This window comes from Teleopsis dalmanni, chromosome 1, assembly GCF_002237135.1.
Source record: "Teleopsis dalmanni isolate 2A chromosome 1, ASM223713v2, whole genome shotgun sequence".
Classification (NCBI taxonomy): domain Eukaryota; kingdom Metazoa; phylum Arthropoda; class Insecta; order Diptera; family Diopsidae; genus Teleopsis; species Teleopsis dalmanni.
The window spans coordinates 62,321,323-62,345,216 of record NC_051846.1 but is presented as its reverse complement, the minus strand read 5'-3'; the positions used below and the strand labels follow the sequence as shown (position 1 = coordinate 62,345,216).

The 23,894-nt window shown below is 26.4% G+C and overlaps 2 protein-coding genes across 2 annotated transcripts in view; both read left to right on the top strand.

The window, feature by feature from the left end:
- Positions 1 to 21,068, top strand: part of LOC119686237 (arylsulfatase B-like) — a gene marked incomplete at its 3' end in the record, with an annotated part of 83,681 nt that extends 62,613 nt beyond the window's left edge. The window contains 6 exon segments of the mRNA XM_038100800.1: positions 14,655 to 15,353; positions 17,891 to 18,050; positions 18,182 to 18,408; positions 18,478 to 18,736; positions 20,058 to 20,215; positions 20,283 to 21,068. Of these exon segments, the coding sequence (XP_037956728.1) occupies positions 15,114 to 15,353; positions 17,891 to 18,050; positions 18,182 to 18,408; positions 18,478 to 18,736; positions 20,058 to 20,215; positions 20,283 to 21,068 (1,830 nt within the window).
- Positions 21,069 to 22,023: 955 nt separating this feature from the next.
- Positions 22,024 to 23,894, top strand: part of LOC119682522 (ionotropic receptor 75a-like) — a 3,179-nt gene continuing 1,308 nt past the window's right edge. The window contains exon 1 of the mRNA XM_038095985.1: positions 22,024 to 22,036. Coding sequence (XP_037951913.1) covers positions 22,024 to 22,036 — 13 coding nt within the window. The remainder of the gene's footprint in view (positions 22,037 to 23,894) is intronic.

The following is a 23,894-nucleotide window of genomic DNA, read 5'->3' as shown; positions in this document are numbered from 1 at the left end:
TATTAGTATTGAATCCTGTATAATATATATGAATTAAATCTGGAGATTATAAAGCAGCATTTCATTAACATTGATTTATCAAGCTACTTTGTATTTACAAAATCTTGAACCAGTTAAATTAATCAAGTAAAGCACACAAAATATTATCAATCAATTAATTACAACTTTTTCGCACTTTTTAATTAAAGGGATTAATTAAGTGCAGCGTTCAGCGTTCATTACATCTGCGACAAAACGATCTTTGCCAAGCTCGTCTTGTAGGTAAACAATGTCCCACCGACGTTATGCACAAAACTGCAGCTAATACGATCAATGGGAAGTACATTCTAATTGATCTTCTTATTTGGTGAAGTCTGGGTATCTTTTATTGGTAAAATTTGATGGCTAATAGATCTTGTAAGATCCCAACACTTAGAAAATTGTGTTCTAACCACATATTAGCTAAATTGACCTGATCATTTTGTTAGAAAAAATTTAGTTCATGTGGTAAAGAAGGTTTGATTGAACCAACATGATCTGTCGAGTAAGCATATTTTGACCTGAGATTTAGTTGAAGTCTGGTTAAATCAACCATATTATTTTTCTAAGTGTAGGATATCCTAAGGCCTATGGCAAGTTTTTTTCTAAAAAAGTCAAAACTGAAATAAATCGCTTTATATATTGGGTAATAGAAGCTACCGTTTTTTATCAGTAGATGGTGTGGGTATCCATATAGACAGGAGTAGTTTGTTCAATGGTACTAATTTCGCACAATATTGTTAAAAAAAAAATTTTCCTTAAATAAAACTAAGAACATAGTACTTAGTTTACTTAGGAAAGTAGCCATGGTTGAATGTAATCTTCTCAAAAATATATATTTCAGAAAAAAAAGAAATAATATATATGAATTTTTGGTATATCCAGCCCATTGTGGTATCAAAAGGTTAGTAAAAAGATTATATTTTAGAGGAAATTTTATGCCTTTAGCAAATTTGGTATTTATAAATAAGTAAAAACGTATAAGTCTGTCTAAAATTCTCCGTTTCCTTTTTCAAAACAGGGTTCTCTTAAAGATTCATTCTTTAAAGTATTATATTTTGTCTTTATGCAATCAAAAGAGAATTCTATGTTAAATTATTCTTAGAATCAAATTAAATAATCACCAAACAAAGTTAGGAAGGTAATCCAACTCAGACTGCACATTCTGCAGAGAAGAGAAAGAAACCGCATAGCATATGCTAGGCGAGTGTCCGGTACTGATGCACAAGAGGAACAAACACATAGCAGGGTGTTTCATTGAACATAGAAATTCAAGACTAGGAAAGATAGGCCCTATATTTTATTAATCGGACTTAGAGAAACACTCTAATCCGACTAAAGGGCACAAAAGATCTATTAGGTCACAGTGTACTATTTATTTTTTTTTCATCATATTTATTAGAAGCATTTATTAGAAGATGATTACTATATTGAAGATTGTTACCGTTTGATAAGATACAAATTGCAATGGTATGTCATGATATGGACTAAGTGGCTCAATAGATCTTTTAGGTCGCAGTGTACTATGCATTTTTTTTCATCACATTAATTAGAAGCAAATATGTGAGAACATGTCATCTGTTATAAGATGATGTGTATATTGAAGGTTGGTATCGTTAGATAATGGACAACGTGTAATGGTATAGGTATAGTTCATGGTAGTAATGGTTGTAGTATAGTTAATTTAAAAGGTTTAAGTATGTGTTGTATGTTTTATTTTTTAAATTTCATATTACATGAACATATTTTTTTGTTTAACTACGTGTATCAATCAATCAATCAACCCAATACGTTCCCAGGGAAACATTGGGCCATAAGTATGTGTATGAAGGGTATTAAACCTGCAGTAAAGATAAAACTAACTTTTTTCTTGATTCATCTATAATGTTAGCTGTTAAATTTATGCGTCTTTAACTTTGTGTAATATTTATGAGCAGTTATGAATGGAACAAAAACAAAAATCTTTTTAATTAAAATTTATTTAATATCTTTTATATTTTATTATCATTGTCTGTTTATTTATTTAAGCAGAAATAAAATTAATAATGAAAATGTTTCGAGCATTACAGTAAAAGTAGTAATAGTTAAGCTTTTAAATCATAGTAACTGACTTTAATTACACACAAAGCCCCCACCGACCAGATCCAGCGACATCGTGAACATTGAGGTAAAATTTCATTATCACAATTTCTTACTTAACTGAAGGCAATTGCAAAAATTTCAAACAAGTTTCATTGAACGCTCATGTGAGCAAAACTTAAAGTGTGTTTTATTTTCAGTTTGTTTCTTAATTATTTAATTTATGTAAATCAAATTAAATTAATAAAATAAACATAAAAACGTAATAATAAGAAGTAAATAGCTCATTTAATATTCAGATTATCTTTTTAATCATCATCATATCAACTCCTGCTAATGTTACACGTCAAAAGTACGAGTATCTGCTACGTCACATGCACAATTAAACAATTCGGCAAACAAGCAAAAACAACAACAACAACAACAAAAACTATCTTTTGTGAATTGTTTTATGAATGAAGCTTGTTTAGCGGTAACTTAACTTGTTGAGTTTGATATTTCAGCTATTGAAGTATTATTGTTTCACAGCAACAAAAGCCGCCACAAGATACGAGCGCGTTAAAACGTTTTGTCTTTTTGTTAATCAAAACAGTCGCCGTGAATAATTCGAACGTGAAGGATCAAGCGAGCTTTTGCCTCCGATCGTCGTGCAAAATAAAAAAAAAATTATTTTTGAAATAAAATAAAAGATACATGTTTCAAATAAAATTAAAGAAATATTAAACACATTTTTTTGTTTATAATTAGAGTAAATAAAAAAATCTTTTTGAGGTTTGTTATTTAAATTAGAGCAAGGCAATATAAAAGTAAATAATTGTTTTTTTTTTATATTGACTCAATTACTAAATAAAAATGTTTTTAAAATCTTTATGAATTAAATTTGAAGTAAAATAAAAATGATAAAACCAAAAATGTGCTAATTAAATCTAAATAAATAAAACTGATGAACTTTACAATTATTATGGTATTAAAAATAAGTAATAATTAATTTCTTATATCATTATAAAAAAAACGAAAAGCATTTGAACTTTATTTCATTTAAATTTTAAATTGTTATTAATTAATAAAAAAATAAATAATAAAAAAAAACAAAGTTCCGTGCTAAAACTCTATAAAAATACTTCGCAAAAAAATCACAAACGTTAGTGACTTTAAATAATTCTTAATAATTGCAAAATAATTTTGTCATAAACTGGTCCAAAATATTATATATAAATTCGAACAAAAATAAATGTTTGTAAATATTTACCGGATTTATATTAAGTGAATATTTTATTTTTTAAATATTATGTATATTACAGTATTATATGACTAAAAACTACATGAGGTGTTTGAAAACATTGTTTTTTCTTTATGCAGATGTTGCATTGCAATTATATTTTGTTGATTCTATGATAAATGCTTTAAGATGATCATTTAAAAAAAATCTGCAATTTTACCTATTAAAAAAATATTAAATTATTATTGAAAAAAATATATTATTTTTCTACGAAAAGAATAGTATTGAAATTTAACAATTAAAAATAAAAATAATAATTAATTCAATTATTCTACAGCTGGTTTATGATTTCGTTCTAATATAAACACAGCAAGTAAAATTGTTAATAAAAACTTTCACAGCAAAAGTAAGAAAACTCTAGAAAAATATGCGAGCATACAAAGTCAAGTACGGCTTTGGATCAGTTGGTTAAGGTGCACTGATTCTGAGCTTCACATTTGGCAGGACCCGAGCTCGATTCCTGGTACTTGTAGTTTCAAAAAATAATTATTTACGAATAATTAAATACAAAAATTATTTACAAGATTACTGATGATTGGTATTTGGCAATATTTGAAATAGCTGTATGGTCAGCCAAAAATTCAATTAATTAAAATAATAAAAATAATGAAATTTTTGTTGTTGCAGTTCACTAATGTTCGAAAAACCTCTTTATTTTTCTACTTTAAAAACTTAATTATTTTTACTACTGTCGTGTGCGAGTTCGATAAATTGATGGTAAATTGAGGGAAATAGATTATGTCGGTATGGCAGGGAATATTGGTATTTACCAGAATTTCGAGTAGGGTAAATTAGATAAAAATTAGGTAAATTAGGACCATTGTGAAAATTTTATAAGATGTTTAATAAATAAAAATTGCAATAAATAAATAATAAATGAAATTGCAATAATAAATAAACATGAGTGCATTTAATTTATCTCAATTTATTTGGACTCGCACACGGCATACTTTAATAATTACTAATTGTCATACTACCAATATATATTAATTGTCAATTATCGCACTATGATTAAGATTTTATAATAAAAAAATAATATATACATTGCAATAGTACATTTATGCTGGCCCTAGATTTGAAAATCATTAATAAAAGTTACTTAAACAAGGAAAAAAATTTATACGAAACTAATATTTTTTAAGACTAGAACAATTTTTTAACGTTAATAAATTCTATATTTCCTGGGAGAAGTAAGTTATAGTTTATGATAACAATTTGAACAAGAAACCGATCATAGTATCTTAAGTTGAAGTCAGTTCATTTTTGTTAGAAAAGTTATCTTAACTATAATTTTGAAATTCCTTGGAAAAAAATTAATTAAAATTTAGAGTTTTCTCTAAAATGATTTTTCAAGTCAAGAAAAAATGATATGTATAAGTTGACTAAAGTTTCTAAAAGTATTGTTTTTTGAGGAGAATTGAAGCACATTCATACTTCGCACTGCAAGAATAAATATTATGTACGTTCCTATAGAAGTGAAAAATACTCAAACAGTAAACACTAATATTTAAACTTTGTTCTAAAGTACGTGAACTTTATATATCCGTGAACTTTATATATTTTAGATTTGACAAAATTTTTGTAACGCAATGAAGGAAAATTATATTCCACAAAGTATATATATTCGTGATAAGCTCGATGAATTGAGTCCAATTCACCTAATCTGTATGGATCAACTTTACATACATAGTTTTTAGGAGTGGACCATCCTCCTAAAAATCATCCTTCATCATTTCTCGAATTGACTGAAATCTGACCCATTTATATCATAGCTGTCTTAAAAAGTAAATAATTAGATATAAGTTTTCATCGCTTATAATAAAGATATTTAAACAAAATTTGGTGCGAAATATACCTATATTTGTATTATAGAATGTACAAAATTTTATTTATTTCGATTAAGATTAAATTATAGACGCCATACAAGCTGCCGATTGATTTTGTACGAAAAAAAATTTTATTTCCTAATGCATGTACTTTAAATTTAGAACTCATACATAGCTTATAGAAGGCAATTTATGGAATAAAAATGGGATTGATCGATTCAGATTAAATGTAACTTGAATAGAAATCTGCAATTTAGAAGCAAATTTTGCTTAGACAAAAATTCTTAATTTTTTAATATTTTCGCTTCCAATTAAGAACGCATCTACTGTAGAAAAGAATATTCAAAATAAAGATTTGGATATAGTTTTTTTACAAACTGATACTTAAGAGTCAACTTATTCTATGTTATATATGTTATACTGCCATTCTCACCTCCAACCTCAATAGCTAACGACATATAAGCATAAACAAAAAGTTTATAAAAAAACTACTATTAGCATTATTGCGTATTATTTTATATATATGTCATTGTATATTAAAAAATATACAAAATAACTTTATTATGAATATAAACATAAAAAAAATAGATTTTCTTATTATTAATAAGAATAACATGGAAATGTCATAGATTTTATTTCCCGGATTGACAAATCCATGTTACTGATTCATTATCTTAACAAACACACAAAACCTGGTTAAAACACAAGATTAACAAGACATTGTATTTATTTCTTATTACTATATCCAACAAAAAAAAAATTACTTTTTAGTAGGATAATATAGTGGGATCATACTTTGGCAGTATGCCATATCTAAAATTTTGGAATTGCATTTTTAAATGAATTCTATTTGTTCGCCAAATATAACCTTAGCGGTAATTTTTTTTTGAATTATAAAATTTGGCTTAAATGAAATGAATTTCTGTCAAATTAAGTGGTTGCCTCCATTATAATTTGATATTTTAAAGACTTTCATGTGGTACATAATTTAGAGTGTTTAAAAAATTTGACAGACACGAATTCTAAGCCTGGAACTTGCAGTCCCATAAATTGTATCTTCTTTTTTTTTGTTCTGTTAACTCCCAGTGAAGCATAAGGCCTAAAAAAAAATAAAAATTATATACGAACTATCAATTAATTAAATAAAAATTCGAATATATTCTAAGACCATTGATGATGAGTATTTGGTAATACTCGAAACAGCGTTGTCAGTTAAATTTCAATAAATTAACTAAAATTTTTAGTGTTATTTCTTCATTATTGTTCGAGCCCTTCTAGGTCAATCATTGTTGGAAAAAGTAACTTGAGTTAATATTAAAAAATAAAAATTAAATATATGACAAATATTTGTTTTTATTGTATGTTGGTTGCAAAACTTTTTATACATTCCTCGTAAAATATCTTAATACTTTTTATATTTTATTTTTAAATCGTGCTATTAGTTCACTTTATATTAAGTATACTTTACATATATTAGAGCTACTTTTAATAGCTTTAGTTTTTTTAAATCGTAGTTTGGAACTCGAAAAGAATGTGCAAATAAATAACTTAATTATGTAAGATACAATGTGTAAAAACGTTTCGCAAATATAAATATTTGAGTATGAAAAAATTCTAATATTGCTTCACTTAATTTTTACTACAAAATGTATCTTTTTATTAAAAAGTGATCATTTTTTCATTTCCGCAATATATAATTAGCACATATTTGCAAACATTAAATTGGTTAACTGTATTAAATTATCATATTTTAATTATTGATGTTCTCCCACTTCAATCCAATAAAAAAAAAATAAGTGATTTTTCTGTAGTAAAATATTCAAACGATTGTATAATGTATGAATATTAAAAAATAATCGAATCTCTTAGTTTCACAATTCAAATACTATTAAATATTTTGCAAACAACTAGACGAAATACGTATCAATCAAAGAAATAATCATATTGTGTTGTTTTTATCTTATCGCATTGATGTAGATTTCTGTATTTAGAGCAATACAAGTTAGAAAGTACTTATTAGCATTTGCTGGGAATCGATACAGATCAAGTTTCGAAACAAGTAATTTCTTTAAGTAGTAATCTTGCTGTTTGAATTGAAATTTGAATATATTGTATGTATCTTTTCATGCAAGTTATGATATAACTTATAATGAATTCTTGGATTTTTTAAAATTTAGTTGCAAAAATCCAACTAAATTATTAGTTGGATTTTAAAATTATTTCCCAACTAAATTTTAGGTTATTGTCAATTATATTTCTTAATTACTTAGTTATTTATTTTTAATTTATTATTAAATTTATTACAAGTTTTAAAAAAATTTTTAAAATCCGTAACTCCATGCAAAAAATAATTAAACTAATTGTTGAGTATGCAGTTTCTAAATGGATTTTGCTACTAATATATCCTTCAATAACTATTTAACAAAACTTTCAATTTTTAATAATTCAATTGCAATAGGTAGATCCGCAATAAACACCTTAATAATTTCTGCAACTACAAGCGAACTTTTATAACTCACAAAACAACATCGTTGTTGTTACAAATACTATATTGTTGTTGTTTTTGCGCATAGCTTTTGCATTTAAATTGTTGCTTCTTATTCCTTTGCGTTTCGCAATTTAATTCAATACCAACTAACCTATTATTTGTGTATACATCATGTTATGGTAGGTTGAAGTGGGACCCTTACGCACGAATGCTATATATCATGGCATACTGTTGTATAAAATTTGACTAAAATAATAAAAGTATGATTAGTATATAAATAAATGAGAATTTAACTGCATAATAATAACTGATTAATAACAGTGTCGACAGGATTTAAAATTTTTGAGAAAAAACTTTATATAATAGTTTCTAATATTAAAATTCTTTTGAAATGTATTGAAAGCTAAATTGATATTTCTAACACCAAGCATCGATTAATGAACTTAATTTTAAACTAGACTGTAATATGTTTTAGTTATTGTAATACACTTCTCGCAGATATCGTACATATTTACATTATTATTCATGAATTTTTACTAGGTACTTATTTAAATTCTTTAAAAAAAATATTTGGAAATATATTTTTTGAGTTCAAATAGAATCAATATAAATATAGATAATAAGAAATATCGGTTCATTTTTAAAAACAGTTTAAATCAAGTTTAAATAATTTTACAGAATATTTGACTTGCTCTACTTATAGCGCAAAAACGAGAAATGTTATTTAGTTATTATTGAAACTAAGCCACTAGTCCATCTACTAACCGACTGAGAGAGCAACAGACAAGCAAACAAGTAGATGGATGGTTCAATGGATACACAGATAAGTAGAGGCTAATATCGGAAAATTCTTATAAAAAATGACTGGGACTATGTTTCGTTCAGTGCGTTGTACACCTATAACGGCTAAGACTAAGTATTTTATACTGTACCTCCATATTTTTGAAAAAAAAACAATATATTTGACCATCTATAAACTTTGAAATCATTTAAAAAAATTTTTGTTTTTTTATTTGTTCAATTTAATTTGTTTTTTAAGAGAACAGTAGTTTAAATTAGTATATAAAGAAATAAATTGCATTTTTTGTAGTTTACCTTTTTTTTAACACACAAAAATGTGTAAAATTGGATTTGTCTGATACGTGATTTTTATATCACTATATATTTGGGACCTTATCATTAGGTGTGAATTACATTACTTAAACATCCTCCACGGTATATAGTATTAGTATTATTGAAAACTACAATAATTTCTTTGCTTACTGTTAAGATCTCTACTTGCTATTACTATATCTTCTTATTATAATTGTTGCCAGATCACATCATAACATTATATCATAACATAACATAACATTATATTATTTTTTTTATTTTATTATAATTAATTACGAAATATAAAATCTTATAACTAAAATAGGAAAATGAGCGCTAGCAGCCAGGGTCTTTGGCTCCATTATATTATATATCTATATTTTACTAACAATTGTTAGCAAGTGATATGATTTTTAATTTAAATATCAATTCCTGCTTCCCCATATTTGTGCTGCGCAAGTTCTTTACCGAGGTTATTCCATACAGTAACGGAAATGTTTTCTTAAGATAGTTACGGAGGAATATTAAACCCTGCTCTTAAAGTTTACAATAAAATAATATTTTGGCTATTCCATTATGGGCTTTATTATGACTAAGTATATATACTATAGCACGAAATTTTAAAGATAAATTATTATTTTTTTTGGTTAATATGTTTGGATATCGTGTATGTAAAAAATATAAGACAGTACTATCATAATTACTTACTAGGTTATTATTTGATTTTGTTGCTGGCATTTGTTGTTTCTTTCAATTTCACAATTTCACAAGGAAATGCTGTATCTTATTACCATAACTATCAATATAGTAGACATTCAATTAAACGATTAATTTCTTACACAGCCCATTTGAAATATTCTTTTTAAACAAATTCGTGAAAAATTACTTTTTTTAAACACTAGTTTTGAAAATTATATCTGGAAAAATTAAATCTCACATTTTCATGATGACCTGTATTGATTTTTTATAGGTTTTAGTTTTAAAGTTTTAAAAAGTCATGATTTTAGAGTTACGTACATTATTTTACATAGCCCATTGTATAGATGCATTAAATGATCAATAGCAATTTATGCTTTCGTTATGGTATATATCCCAGAATAGTCAATGCTGCTTATATTGGACGTATGTAAATATAAACACATGTCCAACAAAATCTTGCACCGAATATTCGTTCATTTGCTATATATATAAATTACATATATATATTACTATTATATAAATATATAATATTATACATATATATATATAAGAGCAAATAAAATATTTTTTAAAATTTTATTAATACTCCTTTTAAAAAATAATTAAAATTTTATAAAAAAGGTAGTGTCTAGTGAAAACTTTTTTTCAAACGCTCTTTGCATAGATTAGATATTTAAAGGTATACCAGTACATAATTATTTATATTTATATATGTAATTAGTGTTTATTTAATTTAACAATACTTATACTTTTATCATATATACCAATTCGGATAAACTTTTAAATAACCACGTATTGGTTTCCATGATAATTTATAAATAATTTGTTATATATTTCAATTATACCTTTTCAATTAATTTATTTTTCCACAAATCTTTATCGGTGTATCTTACATTTATATAATGCATTTTTATTAAACAATCGTTTAAGGTCAATAGGGTGGACACGTCCGACTCAATTATGTTGCATTTTACTTTTAGTTATATTTGAAGTTTATTTTGTATATTTACAACGTTTGTCTTTATTTAATAGAATAATAAGTTTATCTTGATCGCATGAGCACGGCTAAGTAGTGTGACTTTGAAAACCATTCAAAAAAAAGCTTAAGCATTAATTTAAATTAAATAATTAATTATAGCATAATACCACAATATATGTTTGTATGTTGAGTTTACATGAATGTAGAATGTTGAGAAAATATTGTCATTGAGATGCGAAATCAAATAATCCTTGAAGTTCAGTAACAATAAAAACAAATTTCATGACAAAATTAGTATTTTTGTAGTTGCCATAGTTCGTGTGACATTTTGATTATAACAAAAGTAATTGATTATATGAGAGGAACTAAAACATTTCATTATTAAAATTATTATTATATTTATTACCTTTTTTAATAGACTTTTAGAAAATGAAACTGCAGGAGCACTTATCTTTATATAACTTGATAATAGCCTTTCTATTGCATTTATCTTTAATATAAGCACAATAGATAACAGAAGTTATTAATTGTTTTATTAACAAGTTGTAAATTAAAATGTAGGTTAATTTTTACTACATTTTAAAAATTAGTGTTTTAATAAAAAATTATTTGTTGAGATACATTCTTCAATATATGTATGTAGCAGTTTATTTGTTGCTGGCTATCCAAATTATTTTAATTACTAAAATTTTAGACTAAAAATCAAAACTATTATCAATAAACTATAAACAATTTTTTTAATATATTCTAAAAGAATTAACGACTATAATACATTTCTTAACGTTATTTAATTGCAAATTCTGACTTTAAATTTAATGATTTGATTGCATATTACGCTTAATCGATCCAAAAATACCATGTAGTATTCACTATTGAGAGTTTCATCCTTTACTAGTATAGTAAATAAACAAAATTTAGACGCCATAACCAATTCGGAACTGAAGATATTACAGATATGCTTGCGTATAAATTTAGAACATTTTAATTTTTACTGACAATGGGCAAAGCTATTTACCCCTTTATAACTTTGGACTTTTAAGAACCCTCTCACTTTTGAGGTTTTGATCGCTTTAAACGGCTTTCATTGGCTACTGTCCACTCAGTTGGCCATCTTTTTGATTTAAATCAGATTTTTTTTTCTACGTTTATATCTGTCCTTTTGTCGCTGGGTTATTTATTTCACGTACAAGAAAAAGTAACTATCAAATTGATATTTTATACTTTATATTACATACATACTTATAGTATGGTATAATAGTTATAAAAATTTCAAAAATTCGCTAAGAGAAATAGAGCGAATAGTGTTATGCACGTAAGTGCATTTATATCATATTCTTCGAATCGGTTGGCATGGGGTTGTTTATGTACCCCACTGGAGTGTCGTTTCTCTAATTGGTGATTGGTGTATACCATTCTTTATGTGAGTATTTCGCATGATATAGTTTGTACTGCATTTATCTAGTATATCAGCAATTTGGTACATTTCTTAACCTCTACGAGAGTCGTTATTGGATATATACCATACTGCCTTGATATTACTTTTCAGTAATTTGGATTGTAATTTTTATATTTGTTGCATATCAGATATGCTACCGGTATCACATACCTGTATTAAGTGCATATTTTTAGTTCGGTACATTAAGAACCTTTTAGAATAATGATTAATTTGCAATTAAAATAGTTGAGTTTCGACTTAGCAATCAAAACAATTGTCCAAATATACGATGCACTTAACTTCTTTTTAAGCAGAGTTCTTGATCAATTGTCATTGCAAAATATTAGGCATTCATGTCAGTGTATAGTAGTGTTTCAGCTTTTGTCAAATAGCACTATAAAAAATACTTTTTATCTCCTTTAAATAGCTGTAGAAAGCGCTTTGCTTGTTTTTTAGTACATTGTGAGCAACCGTGCCACCCACTTTCAAAAATCACATAACGAATGCTCCAATTTTTATATAAAATTGTGAAGACAATGTGTCCTGATATCTTTATGTTATCAGCTGTCTCTAGCAACTTCTCTTTAGCATTATTCACATCTATTTTGCGAACTTTTCGATATTTTCCGTAATAATTGCCTTTAGACCACTATGGCGTTTAGCTTCATAAGTGTAAATATGACCTTTGAAATTCATCATATAAATCCATTCCATTTGATTGGATTATGCTTATCCAGACACATGAAATTATTGTGTTGTTTTAAAATTAATAATTTGAAAACAATTTGCGAAAATGTCTTGAAATTTTTCAAATATATGTTTGAAGAGTGTTCCTCTCCAGAAATTATATGTGTTTCTCAATAGTGTTGTTATATCTGTGTCAGACCAGAAACGTACAATTATCTGATAATTTAACATAGATTTATTCTATAAAATTGTCATTTGCAAAATCCCATTAACATCAAAATCATATTTTCTATATAATTTATAAATGATATAATCTAGCACGATCATTCAGAAAACTTGATATAAACGAGTTTTAGGTAAAAAATAAATAGTATTTTGAAAAGTTTGTACTATTTTTTTTTCTTATAATAATATTATTATTTTTCTCTTTATTATTTTTACTTCGCAGGTAATAATAAAAATGAATAGTACTTTTTGCAAAAGATTATTTTTTATATTTTTACTTTGAAAATAATAATTTTAATTATCATTAATAAAAAAAAATATGTATTCACATTAGTTTAAAAACACTTTTTATTTTTCGTTTTTATTGCTCCATTTTAATGTTGTTGACTTCAATTAAAGTATGTGTTTTATAATTTGGCAAACCCTTCTTGAACATTCATCTCTAATAAAAATAATAATAAATTTTTTTATTTAAAGATTTTTTTCTTTATAATGCTTAATAATGGCGCGAAAAAATCAAAGAAAATATTTCTAGTTGAGTGTATGAAGCGAGAGTTCAGTTAATTTAAAATTACATCCAATATAACATTTCCATTGGTAAGTTACGCGCAAATGAAAATTCCTCCTGTAAATCTGGAACCAGACTCTAATGTAATCAAAAATTTTTAAAACATATGTTCATATGTGATCAAATTAGAGAAAATTACATGCATTGATTAGGTAGATCTTTCACAGGTATACTATCTAAGCTTCATGAAATGTGGACTAATAAAACCAGTGTTAAAACGTCTAAAATTGATTATCAAGCAAAAATAGTTCTGTTTTAAACGTGCTTTTTACCAAATTTATGCTGAAATTTACTTATCTCATGGCAGAGTATAGATGTAGTACAATTTTAGCGTTTTAAAGACGATAATGAAAACATGAGTGATGAAATACTTGTTAGAAAAACAAAATCATTGAAGATTGAACAAAATGTATATTGAATTAAGTAATCATCAAGTATGTATAAAGGAAACTTAAAAACAATCCATTTTGAGGAATACGGGGTGTCAGAATTCATTTTGGACATATGGTTTCTTGGTAACTTGTATTCACAATGATTTACTGAATCTTATCTTGCTATACGATTTAAAAAAGAATCGGCACATAATTGTGTAGTAATTGATATTATAATGCGATGTCTTTTCTTTAGTAAAATTTAATAAATGAATTATGTGATAATAGATATTAAGTGGAACTTTATTTCTCTGTAGTAGTCTTATTGTATTTCTTTACACTTTTTTTAATGTAAAGAAATTTGATCAATATTAAATTTGCACCGAAACTATTTACAATATATTTATATTTAAATGTTTTATTAAAATATAAATAAACATTTTAACATAAATTAGAAAGTATTACTTATTAACGGTTAAGTTATTAAATATCTGACCTAATATGGCCCGTTTAAGTTATTCATTATGGAAATTTACGGGTTTCTAAATGTTCTAGAAATATAGAATTTATTTAATTTTAAAGAAATTCTATATTTTATAGAAATTGTCAAGTAACAAAAATAAATATCAAAAATAAGTTTAAATTACAAAAATTGTTATTTGGTTCCTCTGGCTCCACTAGCTTGCTACGCCTATGTTATAGCTTTTAAAGTAAAAGAGGTGTGATCAATTTTAATAGATTATTTGTTCAAAAATAAAATTTTTTTAAATAAAAATTCAAACCTATTAAAAATATTGAACAATAAACCATTACTTAATTGTTTAATATTATTTAATTTTTAATAAAAGATACACAAAAATAATACTTATTATTTATTTTTATTATTATTTGTGTTTTTCAGTTAACTATTCTTGAATCATAAACACATTTAGATAAATATCACAACAATTGAGGTCATGAGCCATGATTTTTATCTACATAAATCTATAAACTTCTTGAAACCGAACCCGGAAATAAAAAATAAAATAACAAAACGTTCAAGTGCTTTAATTTCTGAATCATTTATCTTGTTGATTGAACTGAAGCGGCGGTTGCTTTAATATAAAGTGACATATAAAGGGAGTAAAAAAACCCAGGAAATATCAAAGAATAAAAAATAAAAATATGCCAAACTAGTTAAAAGTATAGTGGAATATTCCTTGAGTAACACACAGCGCTAAAGAACTAAAATCGACATTACCAAATCCAGTTTCGATCAGATTATAGTTGCACGTGAAGTTTAGTCATCGATTCCTTTAAGACACAACAATTTACACTTGTCGACTGAAGATTCGTAATAAAAAGAAAAGCAAGAAACGAGAAAAAAAATGATATTTCATAGCTCAACGCTGCACAACCGAATTTGTTATGTTTCAGCTTCATGCGTTTTATTCATTGTTTTTGTTTTTTTCTGTGCACATCTCGCAAATGCAACAGAAACTGGTAAAGCAACAACAGTCAACACACAACGGGAATATGACGACAACGAAAAGTACGCACAGAAGTCGGAACAGCTAAAACGAGAAAGCACAAAACCAAATATTGTTATCATCCTTATTGACGATATGGTAAGTCTAAGGAAATGAAGTATTTTTTCTTTAATAACGCTTTCAATGTAAATAAAGCTTCTCAAAGCTATTATATGCAAGTGTGTGCGGTGGACTAGGTGGCGTATGAGTGATTTCTAATGGTTGGGTAAATGTTAGACAACAGGTTAAAATATTTAAAATTTATTATAAGTACCGTAGGAATGAATTTAATTTTAATATATAATTATAAATTACAGTTATAATTATAATTAATTATTTAATTAAGTAAATTTAATTATTAATTAATTAATTATAATTAATTAACTATGATAAATTAGTTATAATTATTAAATACTTATAATTATAATTGTGATTATAATTTATTAAATATATTACAAATATAAATCTCTATAAACAAATATAAATCACTATAACTGTTAAATTAATTATTAAGAGTATAATCTTTGATATGTCCAATAAACACTCAAAGTAATTAATGTTAATAATGTTATGAAATTAATAATTTTATTGATATGTTTTTAATGCAAATAGTTAATTTAATATTTGATAATGCAAACATTAAATCGCATTATTGAAAATATTACTATTTTTTTAAAAATAATAAGATTAATTTCAACACAAGACATAGGCTGATAAACAATAAGACCATCACTTCTTGGCATAATTTAACTTTATCCATCAACGTATTCTGCTTCAAGAGTAATAGAATCATTCTAGCTCTTTTTTAATATCTCTATTCTTAAATGATTCATCTTTGATCTTAAAATATGCCTTAATTTATGCGATAACTTTTTTATAAGAGCTCAATTTCTTTCCATGGAGCATTTTTTGGGGCCTGCGTTTAGCTAGTAATTACTAGAGGCCAAGTCTATCGAATATAGAGAGTTTGAAAGCAACTCGAAGTACAATTTGTGTAATTTGGTAGCCAACGACTTTTAATACGACGCACTGTTTTGGTGAAAGTGGGTTTTTACGAATGGCATAACTTTACAGCTGACGGTTAATTTTTTTGCCAATTTATGCGAGATTTCCGATTGCTGTCCACTCAGTTGCCCACCAATTTGACTTCCGAGTAAAGTGGTGGACCCGTCACATACCGATGCAAAAGGTCTTTTTTATCTTACTTTAACAGTTCCAAACAGGTCTCAGAATCATCGACACCTTGTTGTTTTTGGTCTACCGTTACAACCGATTTTAAAAATAACTTTTTTATTAATAAATATTCATGGACAATGAAACCGACACGTTTCCTTTAAATCTTTAAAGTGTCAACTATCTCTTGTAATTTAATTCCATAGTTTATCGAAAATACTTTTTGGAATATATTAATGTTTTCGGTATCCGATCAGGACGTTCGACATCAGAGTTTGTATGGCCGCGTTTCAAGTCAGCTCCATTTCTGTGCAGTCAAGGAATTATTTTTTCCTTAAAAAAGCAATGATAAATCAAGACCAACGATTGCATTGAATTCATTATTCGAAAAATATAAGAAATAGCTTCTGTAGCTAAACGACTAAATTTAACTAAGACCAAGTTACGAGTATATTAGAATAATATAATTAAATCATTTGAGAGTTTACGATTTTTCAAATTTATATGAATTTTTTATACGTAGAGCTGTCGGTATTTTTTCCTACGGTGTGATCAACCGATGTGTTGAACACATATATTCTGGAATTTTAATTCTAGATAGTAGGTGAAGTCAAAAATTCAAATGGAAACACATGCACAGACTGTTTTTCAAACAACAAATATCTGAAAGATATTCTTTCAAACAATAGATAAAAGTTATATAAAAGGGGGATGGGGATTACTATTTTTGATACTAACCGATATCTGTGATGCCAAAAAAAAGTCGCTGTAAAAAAACTTCACTCAAAGAAACTTTCATTCTAAATGGGTTTAGTAACAATGAAAATAAATAAAAATATAAGTTTTAGGTTCGTACATCCATAATTTCTGAACTCATTTAAACTTTGTTGCTATAAACACATATACAGATGTGTTTTTAAATTTCAAATTAATATCATATTTGGTTTTTTTACCTTTTCAACAGCAGCAAAGCATGGGTAAAATTTTAATCCACTAAATGCAGTGAACTGTGCGAAAACTGTTATACAATTTAATTTTAAGACTTAATTTTACTCAAATGTGGCATAGGTCAAAGAATTAGTAATTAATAATTTAAAAAATAAAGTAATTAATTTTAGTGCTTTCAAATAAAATGAATTTATCTGTTTTTCCTTTCTGGTCAATTATTCATTTTATGATTATTAATAAAAACTAATAATTTTTTTCATATTAAATGAAAGAAATACAAAAATATTACTTATCTAATTTCAATTAATTTTGTAAAGCTATTTTCGATGTAAATATTGCAAAGAAGTTTATTGGTTTATTGGAGAGAATGAATGTCATACCTACACTTGGTAATGCGAAGGCTACAGCAAATGTATTGTCGTAATGAGATGATTATATTTTTTTATTCTCAATATTTAGATATATATTTAACAATATTATGTCTATTAATATTTTTACTTTAAATTTTATTAAAGGGTTTTAACGATGTAAGTTTTCACGGATCCAATCAAATTCTAACGCCCAACATAGATGCACTTGCATACAATGGAATTTTACTTAATCGACACTATGTGCCAAATTTATGCACACCATCACGTGCATCTTTACTCACGGGCAAATATCCAATCCACACAGGTGCGTTTGAAAGAGAAAATGCAATTAAAAATTAAATCATGCCATATAAATGAAATATTTTTTAATTAAATTTTAAAACTCAAATATGAGATTATTACTTTCTTTGTATTATTCTTAAAAAATCACGCCAGGAACTCAACACTCTGTCATCATTAATGATGAACCTTGGGGTTTACCATTAAATGAAACGCTGATGCCGGAAATATTCCGCAATGCGGGTTACTCTACGAATTTGGTTGGCAAGTGGCATTTGGGTTTCTGGAAAAAGGAATTTACGCCTACAATGCGTGGTTTTGATCATCACTTCGGCTATTATTCAGGTTATATTGATTACTATGATCACACACTACATATGTTGGTAAGGAAATTGCTATTAATTATTTATAATAATTAACAATATATTAAATTAATAAAATTCATTTTCAAGGATCGTAATTATTCAATAGGTTTGGATTTCCGTCGTAATTTGAAACCTTCACGAGATTTAAATGGTGTTTATGCCACTGATGCCTTCACAAAGGAAGCTGTGCGAGTTATCAAAGAGCATAATACGAAAAAACCATTATTTTTGGTAATGAGTCATTTAGCGGTGCACACAGGCAATGAAGATAATCCGATGCAAGCACCGGATGAGGAAGTTGAAAAATTTATTCACATTTCTGATAAAAAACGACGAACTTATGCAGGTGTGTAAGAAATAAAATGAAATTCTGAAGTGTATTATTATATGTTAATTTTAAATATTTTTGGTTTGCAAAATCTGCTTAAGACTTTAAGAATAATTAAAATTATTAAAAAGAATTCCTTTGATGCTAAAGTTATAAAATCACCTTAGCAATTAGATGTTTTTACAAGTGGATTAATCAATTTCTTATTAATATGTAGTCATCATGTAAATGATGACTATGATGGCATGACTATTAAATTTTCTATAGTATATAATATACGTACATTTTATTTCTTAAGTATATTTAAAATTTGCTTTTATAATTTTAAAAATTTAAATTTATTTTGATTTATTTAAAAATCTCTAAATCTGTTCATAAACCGCGGTTATAAATGACTCAGTCATATATTGTGCTACTGGAACAAATTGATAAATGGAACATAACTTAAAAGTTTTATTGAGCATTATCATTTATTTGCTTACTTTATTATATAGAATTAAAATACATGGTGTTTCAGTTAAAAACTTTAGAAATAAAAAAATATAAGTTCATAATAAAAAGTGAAATATTTCTACAGATAATTAAGTGATCTCAGTAAATAATATAGGTTTTATTTTATATTATTGTCTCAGAATAATATTAATATTCCATTTAACTATTTTTGCAGATTCATATATGGAATCAGTTAATACTTTAAATAACTATAAAGTTTTTTTGAAATTATATGAATTTGATAAATGTAATTAATTTGATAACTTGTAATTTAACTTATAACTTATTTAATTTTGTCTTATGACTATGTATTTAAACAAATATTTTTATCTTTTTCTTTAAAAAACTATCATAAGGTATAGTTCCCTTTTACACTGCGTATCTTCGTTGCTAATAAAACGTTCTATATTTACGTTAATTTTATAAAATTAATTAATAATAATATAAAAGTTTAATATGAGAACACTAACACACGTAAAACACGTAGTTTAAGTCAAAGCTTTTTAATTTATTTATATTATTTGATACGAATTATTAACAAAATTATATTAAAAAGCAATATCTTTTAATAGACATTTTTTAATTAATTAACATAACAATTTCTGGATTTTTCATGAATATAATAACTGCGTTTTTATTGTTTTTATTATTTTATATATTTTGGACTAGTTTTATTACTATAAAAATATTGTTCCATTGGAACTACATATATTTATTGCAAAAATTTTGAACTTTATATTCGAAAAACTGCTGTAGATGCTTTTTACAACTCTTTTTCCAAATATACTTTTCTATATACAATTTATAATTTTTTATATACAAAATTAAATTTTCAATCATACTTCAGGTATGATTTCATCACTTGACAACAGTGTAGCAAAAACAATGAAAGCTTTATCGGAGAAGGGTATTCTCAACAACACCATCGTGCTGATTTATTCTGATAACGGTGCACCAACTGTGGGTATACATTCAAATGGAGGTTCGAACTATCCATTCAGAGGGGTAAGTACACAATTAATTTTGAATATACACAACATATAAAGAATACATCTTAAAAATAAACTTCTAGCAAAAGGAATCACCTTGGGAAGGTGGTGTTCGATCTGCAGCTGCACTTTACAGTCCACTTTTGAAGCAAACCAGTTATGTTTCTAATCAACTCGTACATGCTATTGATTGGCTACCAACTTTAGCTACTGCAGCTGGTATCAAGTTACCGCAAAGCCTAAAATTGGACGGCTTAGATATGTGGAATGCTCTCAATCTGCGTGAAGAACCCCAACCACGTGCTTTCCTTCATGTTTTAGATGATATTTACGGATACAGTTCATATATGCGAGATGGTTATAAGTATATAAATGGTAGTAGCTTTAATGGTGCTTACGATGGCTGGTTAGGTGATATTGCATTCGATGAAGAAGACCCATCAGCACCATACTATGTACAAGAAGTATTATCGTCTGAAGTACAAGATATTATTGGTGGAAGAAATCTTACGATAGCACATATTGAAGCTATGCGTTCTCAGGCAACTCATCGGTGTCCACAGCGAAGTGAAGATTTTAACCAAACTCTATATCGTTGTGAACCACTTAAAGCGCCTTGTCTATTTAATATTGATAATGATCCTTGTGAACGTTATAATTTAGCTCAGCTTGAACCAGAAAAGTTACAAGAATTAGCAGATGACATTGAGGCATATCGTCTCACAGCAGTACCCAGTGCACGCAGAGCGATTAGAGATGTACGTTGTAACCCCGCAAATTTCAATGGCACTTGGGAATGGTGGGGTAATACTGGTAATACAGGAACTAGTTTAAGTACTTTTGTGATAATGATTAATTTATTTTTAAGTATTTTTGGTATTTTTAACTATAATTTTGTATAATAAAATTATGCTTATAAATGTAAAGTCCATTTTATTGAAATGTAATATATATGCCAATAAATAGTTTTTGATTTTTGTGATTACAAACTTTTTCAGTATTAACTTTTTTCGAATAGTGAAGAATTGCAACATCAAAATTTTATTATTTTTAATTATTTGATTTTTGACTGACCATACAGCTCGGCCATACAGCTTTCGAATATGTCTTCCTCGACATTTGCAATATTTAAGTGAACTTTTAATCTGGGTAACCCATAGCTTGTTAATACTAACGTTGGTTGTATTACTTTGCTTTATTATTTTAACATCATTATTATTTAATTATTAATTTTAAACTGTAGTAAACAACAACAACGAAGTTTCATTATTTGTTTATATATTTATTGCTTATTTTTATTATTATTTTATTATAGCTATTTCGAATATTGCCGAATACGCATCGGTTGTTTTTTTGGTAATATTTATAATATTTAGTTAATTAAAAATAATAATGATTGACTACTGTGTTAAAACATCTTTATTAAAAAAACACTTTATATTAAAAAAAAAGTTTGTTTCATCATAATCATCATAATTGTCTTAAGAATTGAAATTTATTATTATTATATATTGTTATTAATATTAATTTTTGTAATTAAAATATTCAAACAGTCGAAGGCCTCTGCTACTGGTATTTGTTAGTTCATTCAACATTTTATTTTCGGCATATTTATGTTATAAGTAAAAAATAAAAAATAAATAATACCATTAAAGCTTTTTCTGTAAAGCTCGGAATAGATCTCAAAAAGTCCTTTACACAACGCTTTCTCTATTACACTGCAACAAAAAACTATTTAAAGTTTTTTACAAAACAAACTAAAAAATATTGATGCTGGTTTAATGTGGAATATACGTACTATTTCAAAGCGTATTTAATGACAAGATGGATGATTATAGTATAATATAAATGATTTAACATATAATATAAAATATTATAAATAAATGTAAAATTCAAAAGGGAAAAACCAAGTACTTTTAATTAATAAATCGGTCTATTCACACTACCGGGAGTATGATGTTTGAGCCTGTTTCTGACAGAAGAGATAGGGGTTAGAGAATGTTCATATCTTTTCAATTTCGCACAATAAAAATTGCTATATAGAACTATTTCATACTACTACACAAAATAAAACAAATGCCAAGTCTTAAGTTTTGCGATAATGTAAACGCAACTGTAATAATTGTCAAGCATTAAGCTAGCGGAGATGGTGTAAATGAATCGTATAAAAAGATGAGAAATAAAATGCATTGCCACAAAAAATAAAAAAAAATTTCTTTGATACAACGATATGGATATATTGAAATGCAAATATCTGTATCTGTATTTAAAACAAATATTTCAAAGCTCAAGTATGTAGTGCTTTTCACCACACTACTCAGTTGAAATAAAAAAAAAATTCAAAAGTAATGTGTAGATTAGTTATTACATTCAATCATACCTTATTATTTTATGCTATTTAGAATTTTATTTTTAACTCAAAACTATAGTTATATTTTTATAATACTTTAATAAATAATTATAAAATGACTAATGTTGCCATTTAGAATATTATAAAATTTTTATAAAATTTATTTTATTTTATTTTATGTTCTTACAATACTTTAATAAATATTCATAAATTCAATAATTATGCTGTTTAGAGTTTTATTATTCATACTGTAAGGATGGAAATTTTGTAATAATTTCCAACCTACATATAACTAGTGTGCAGCTAATACCTGAAATAAAAATTGGTTAATTTTTATATAATATATTAAAATTAAATAACTTACTAAAAGCCACCCCCGCATGTACGCAACTGCATCACAATGAATTAAACCTACGATTGCATTGAAAATTTAAAAGAATGCAAAATATATTCAAATAAATAAATATTGTACCTACCTTATTTATTTATTATCTAAACTTATACTCTTTTTTGTTTGTATTTTATATATTTATGTTATTTTTAATAAATAAATATAAATATTTAAAACTGCCACTACCGACACTAAGCTAAACACGTTTCAAAACAAATCAAATGCACAACAGAAGAAACGTCAAAGAAAGCTTTTGTGCAAAGAGCTTTGTGTAAAAATTGATGCGCGCGCATATTAACTACGGCGAAAGCGCAAAACAGCAACGACGTCAAAAATCCAAGCCAGCTGTAAACTAAGCTTTGCGCTACGTTAAAGTTTGGTCTGATGCGTATATAAGAAGACGCATTTACTTAGAAGAAGGCAGTCAGTGATCAACACGCAAAGTGTTCAGAAGCAGACAGAGGCTCGTTATCAACTTTCGAAGACAAGAGAACGCACCAGGGACTTGGACAGTCAAACACAACATACAAAGTCGGTCGCAGAGCTAAGTATAAACAGAGACTTACATAACAAATATTCCTTTGATTTGTATATCCCTCCTACAGCCACCGTACGTAAGCGTGAACACGTTTATATCCTTTCCCAGTAGCAAATATAAGCGTGAACACGTTCATATCCTGCTATTAAAATCTAATATAAAGCGTGAACACGTTTTATCCCTCCTACAGCCACCGTACATAAGCGTGAACACGTTTATATCCTTTCCCAGTAGCAAATATAAGCGTGAACACGTTCATATCCTGCTATTAAAACCTAATATAAAGCGTGAACACGTTTTAGATCCTTTCCTACTTACTAAGCCATATATATATATATAGGCATGAACACGTCTATAGATAATAACGTCTATAACCCGTAAACTTTTCTTCCACAACAGGTATAATAATTTTTATA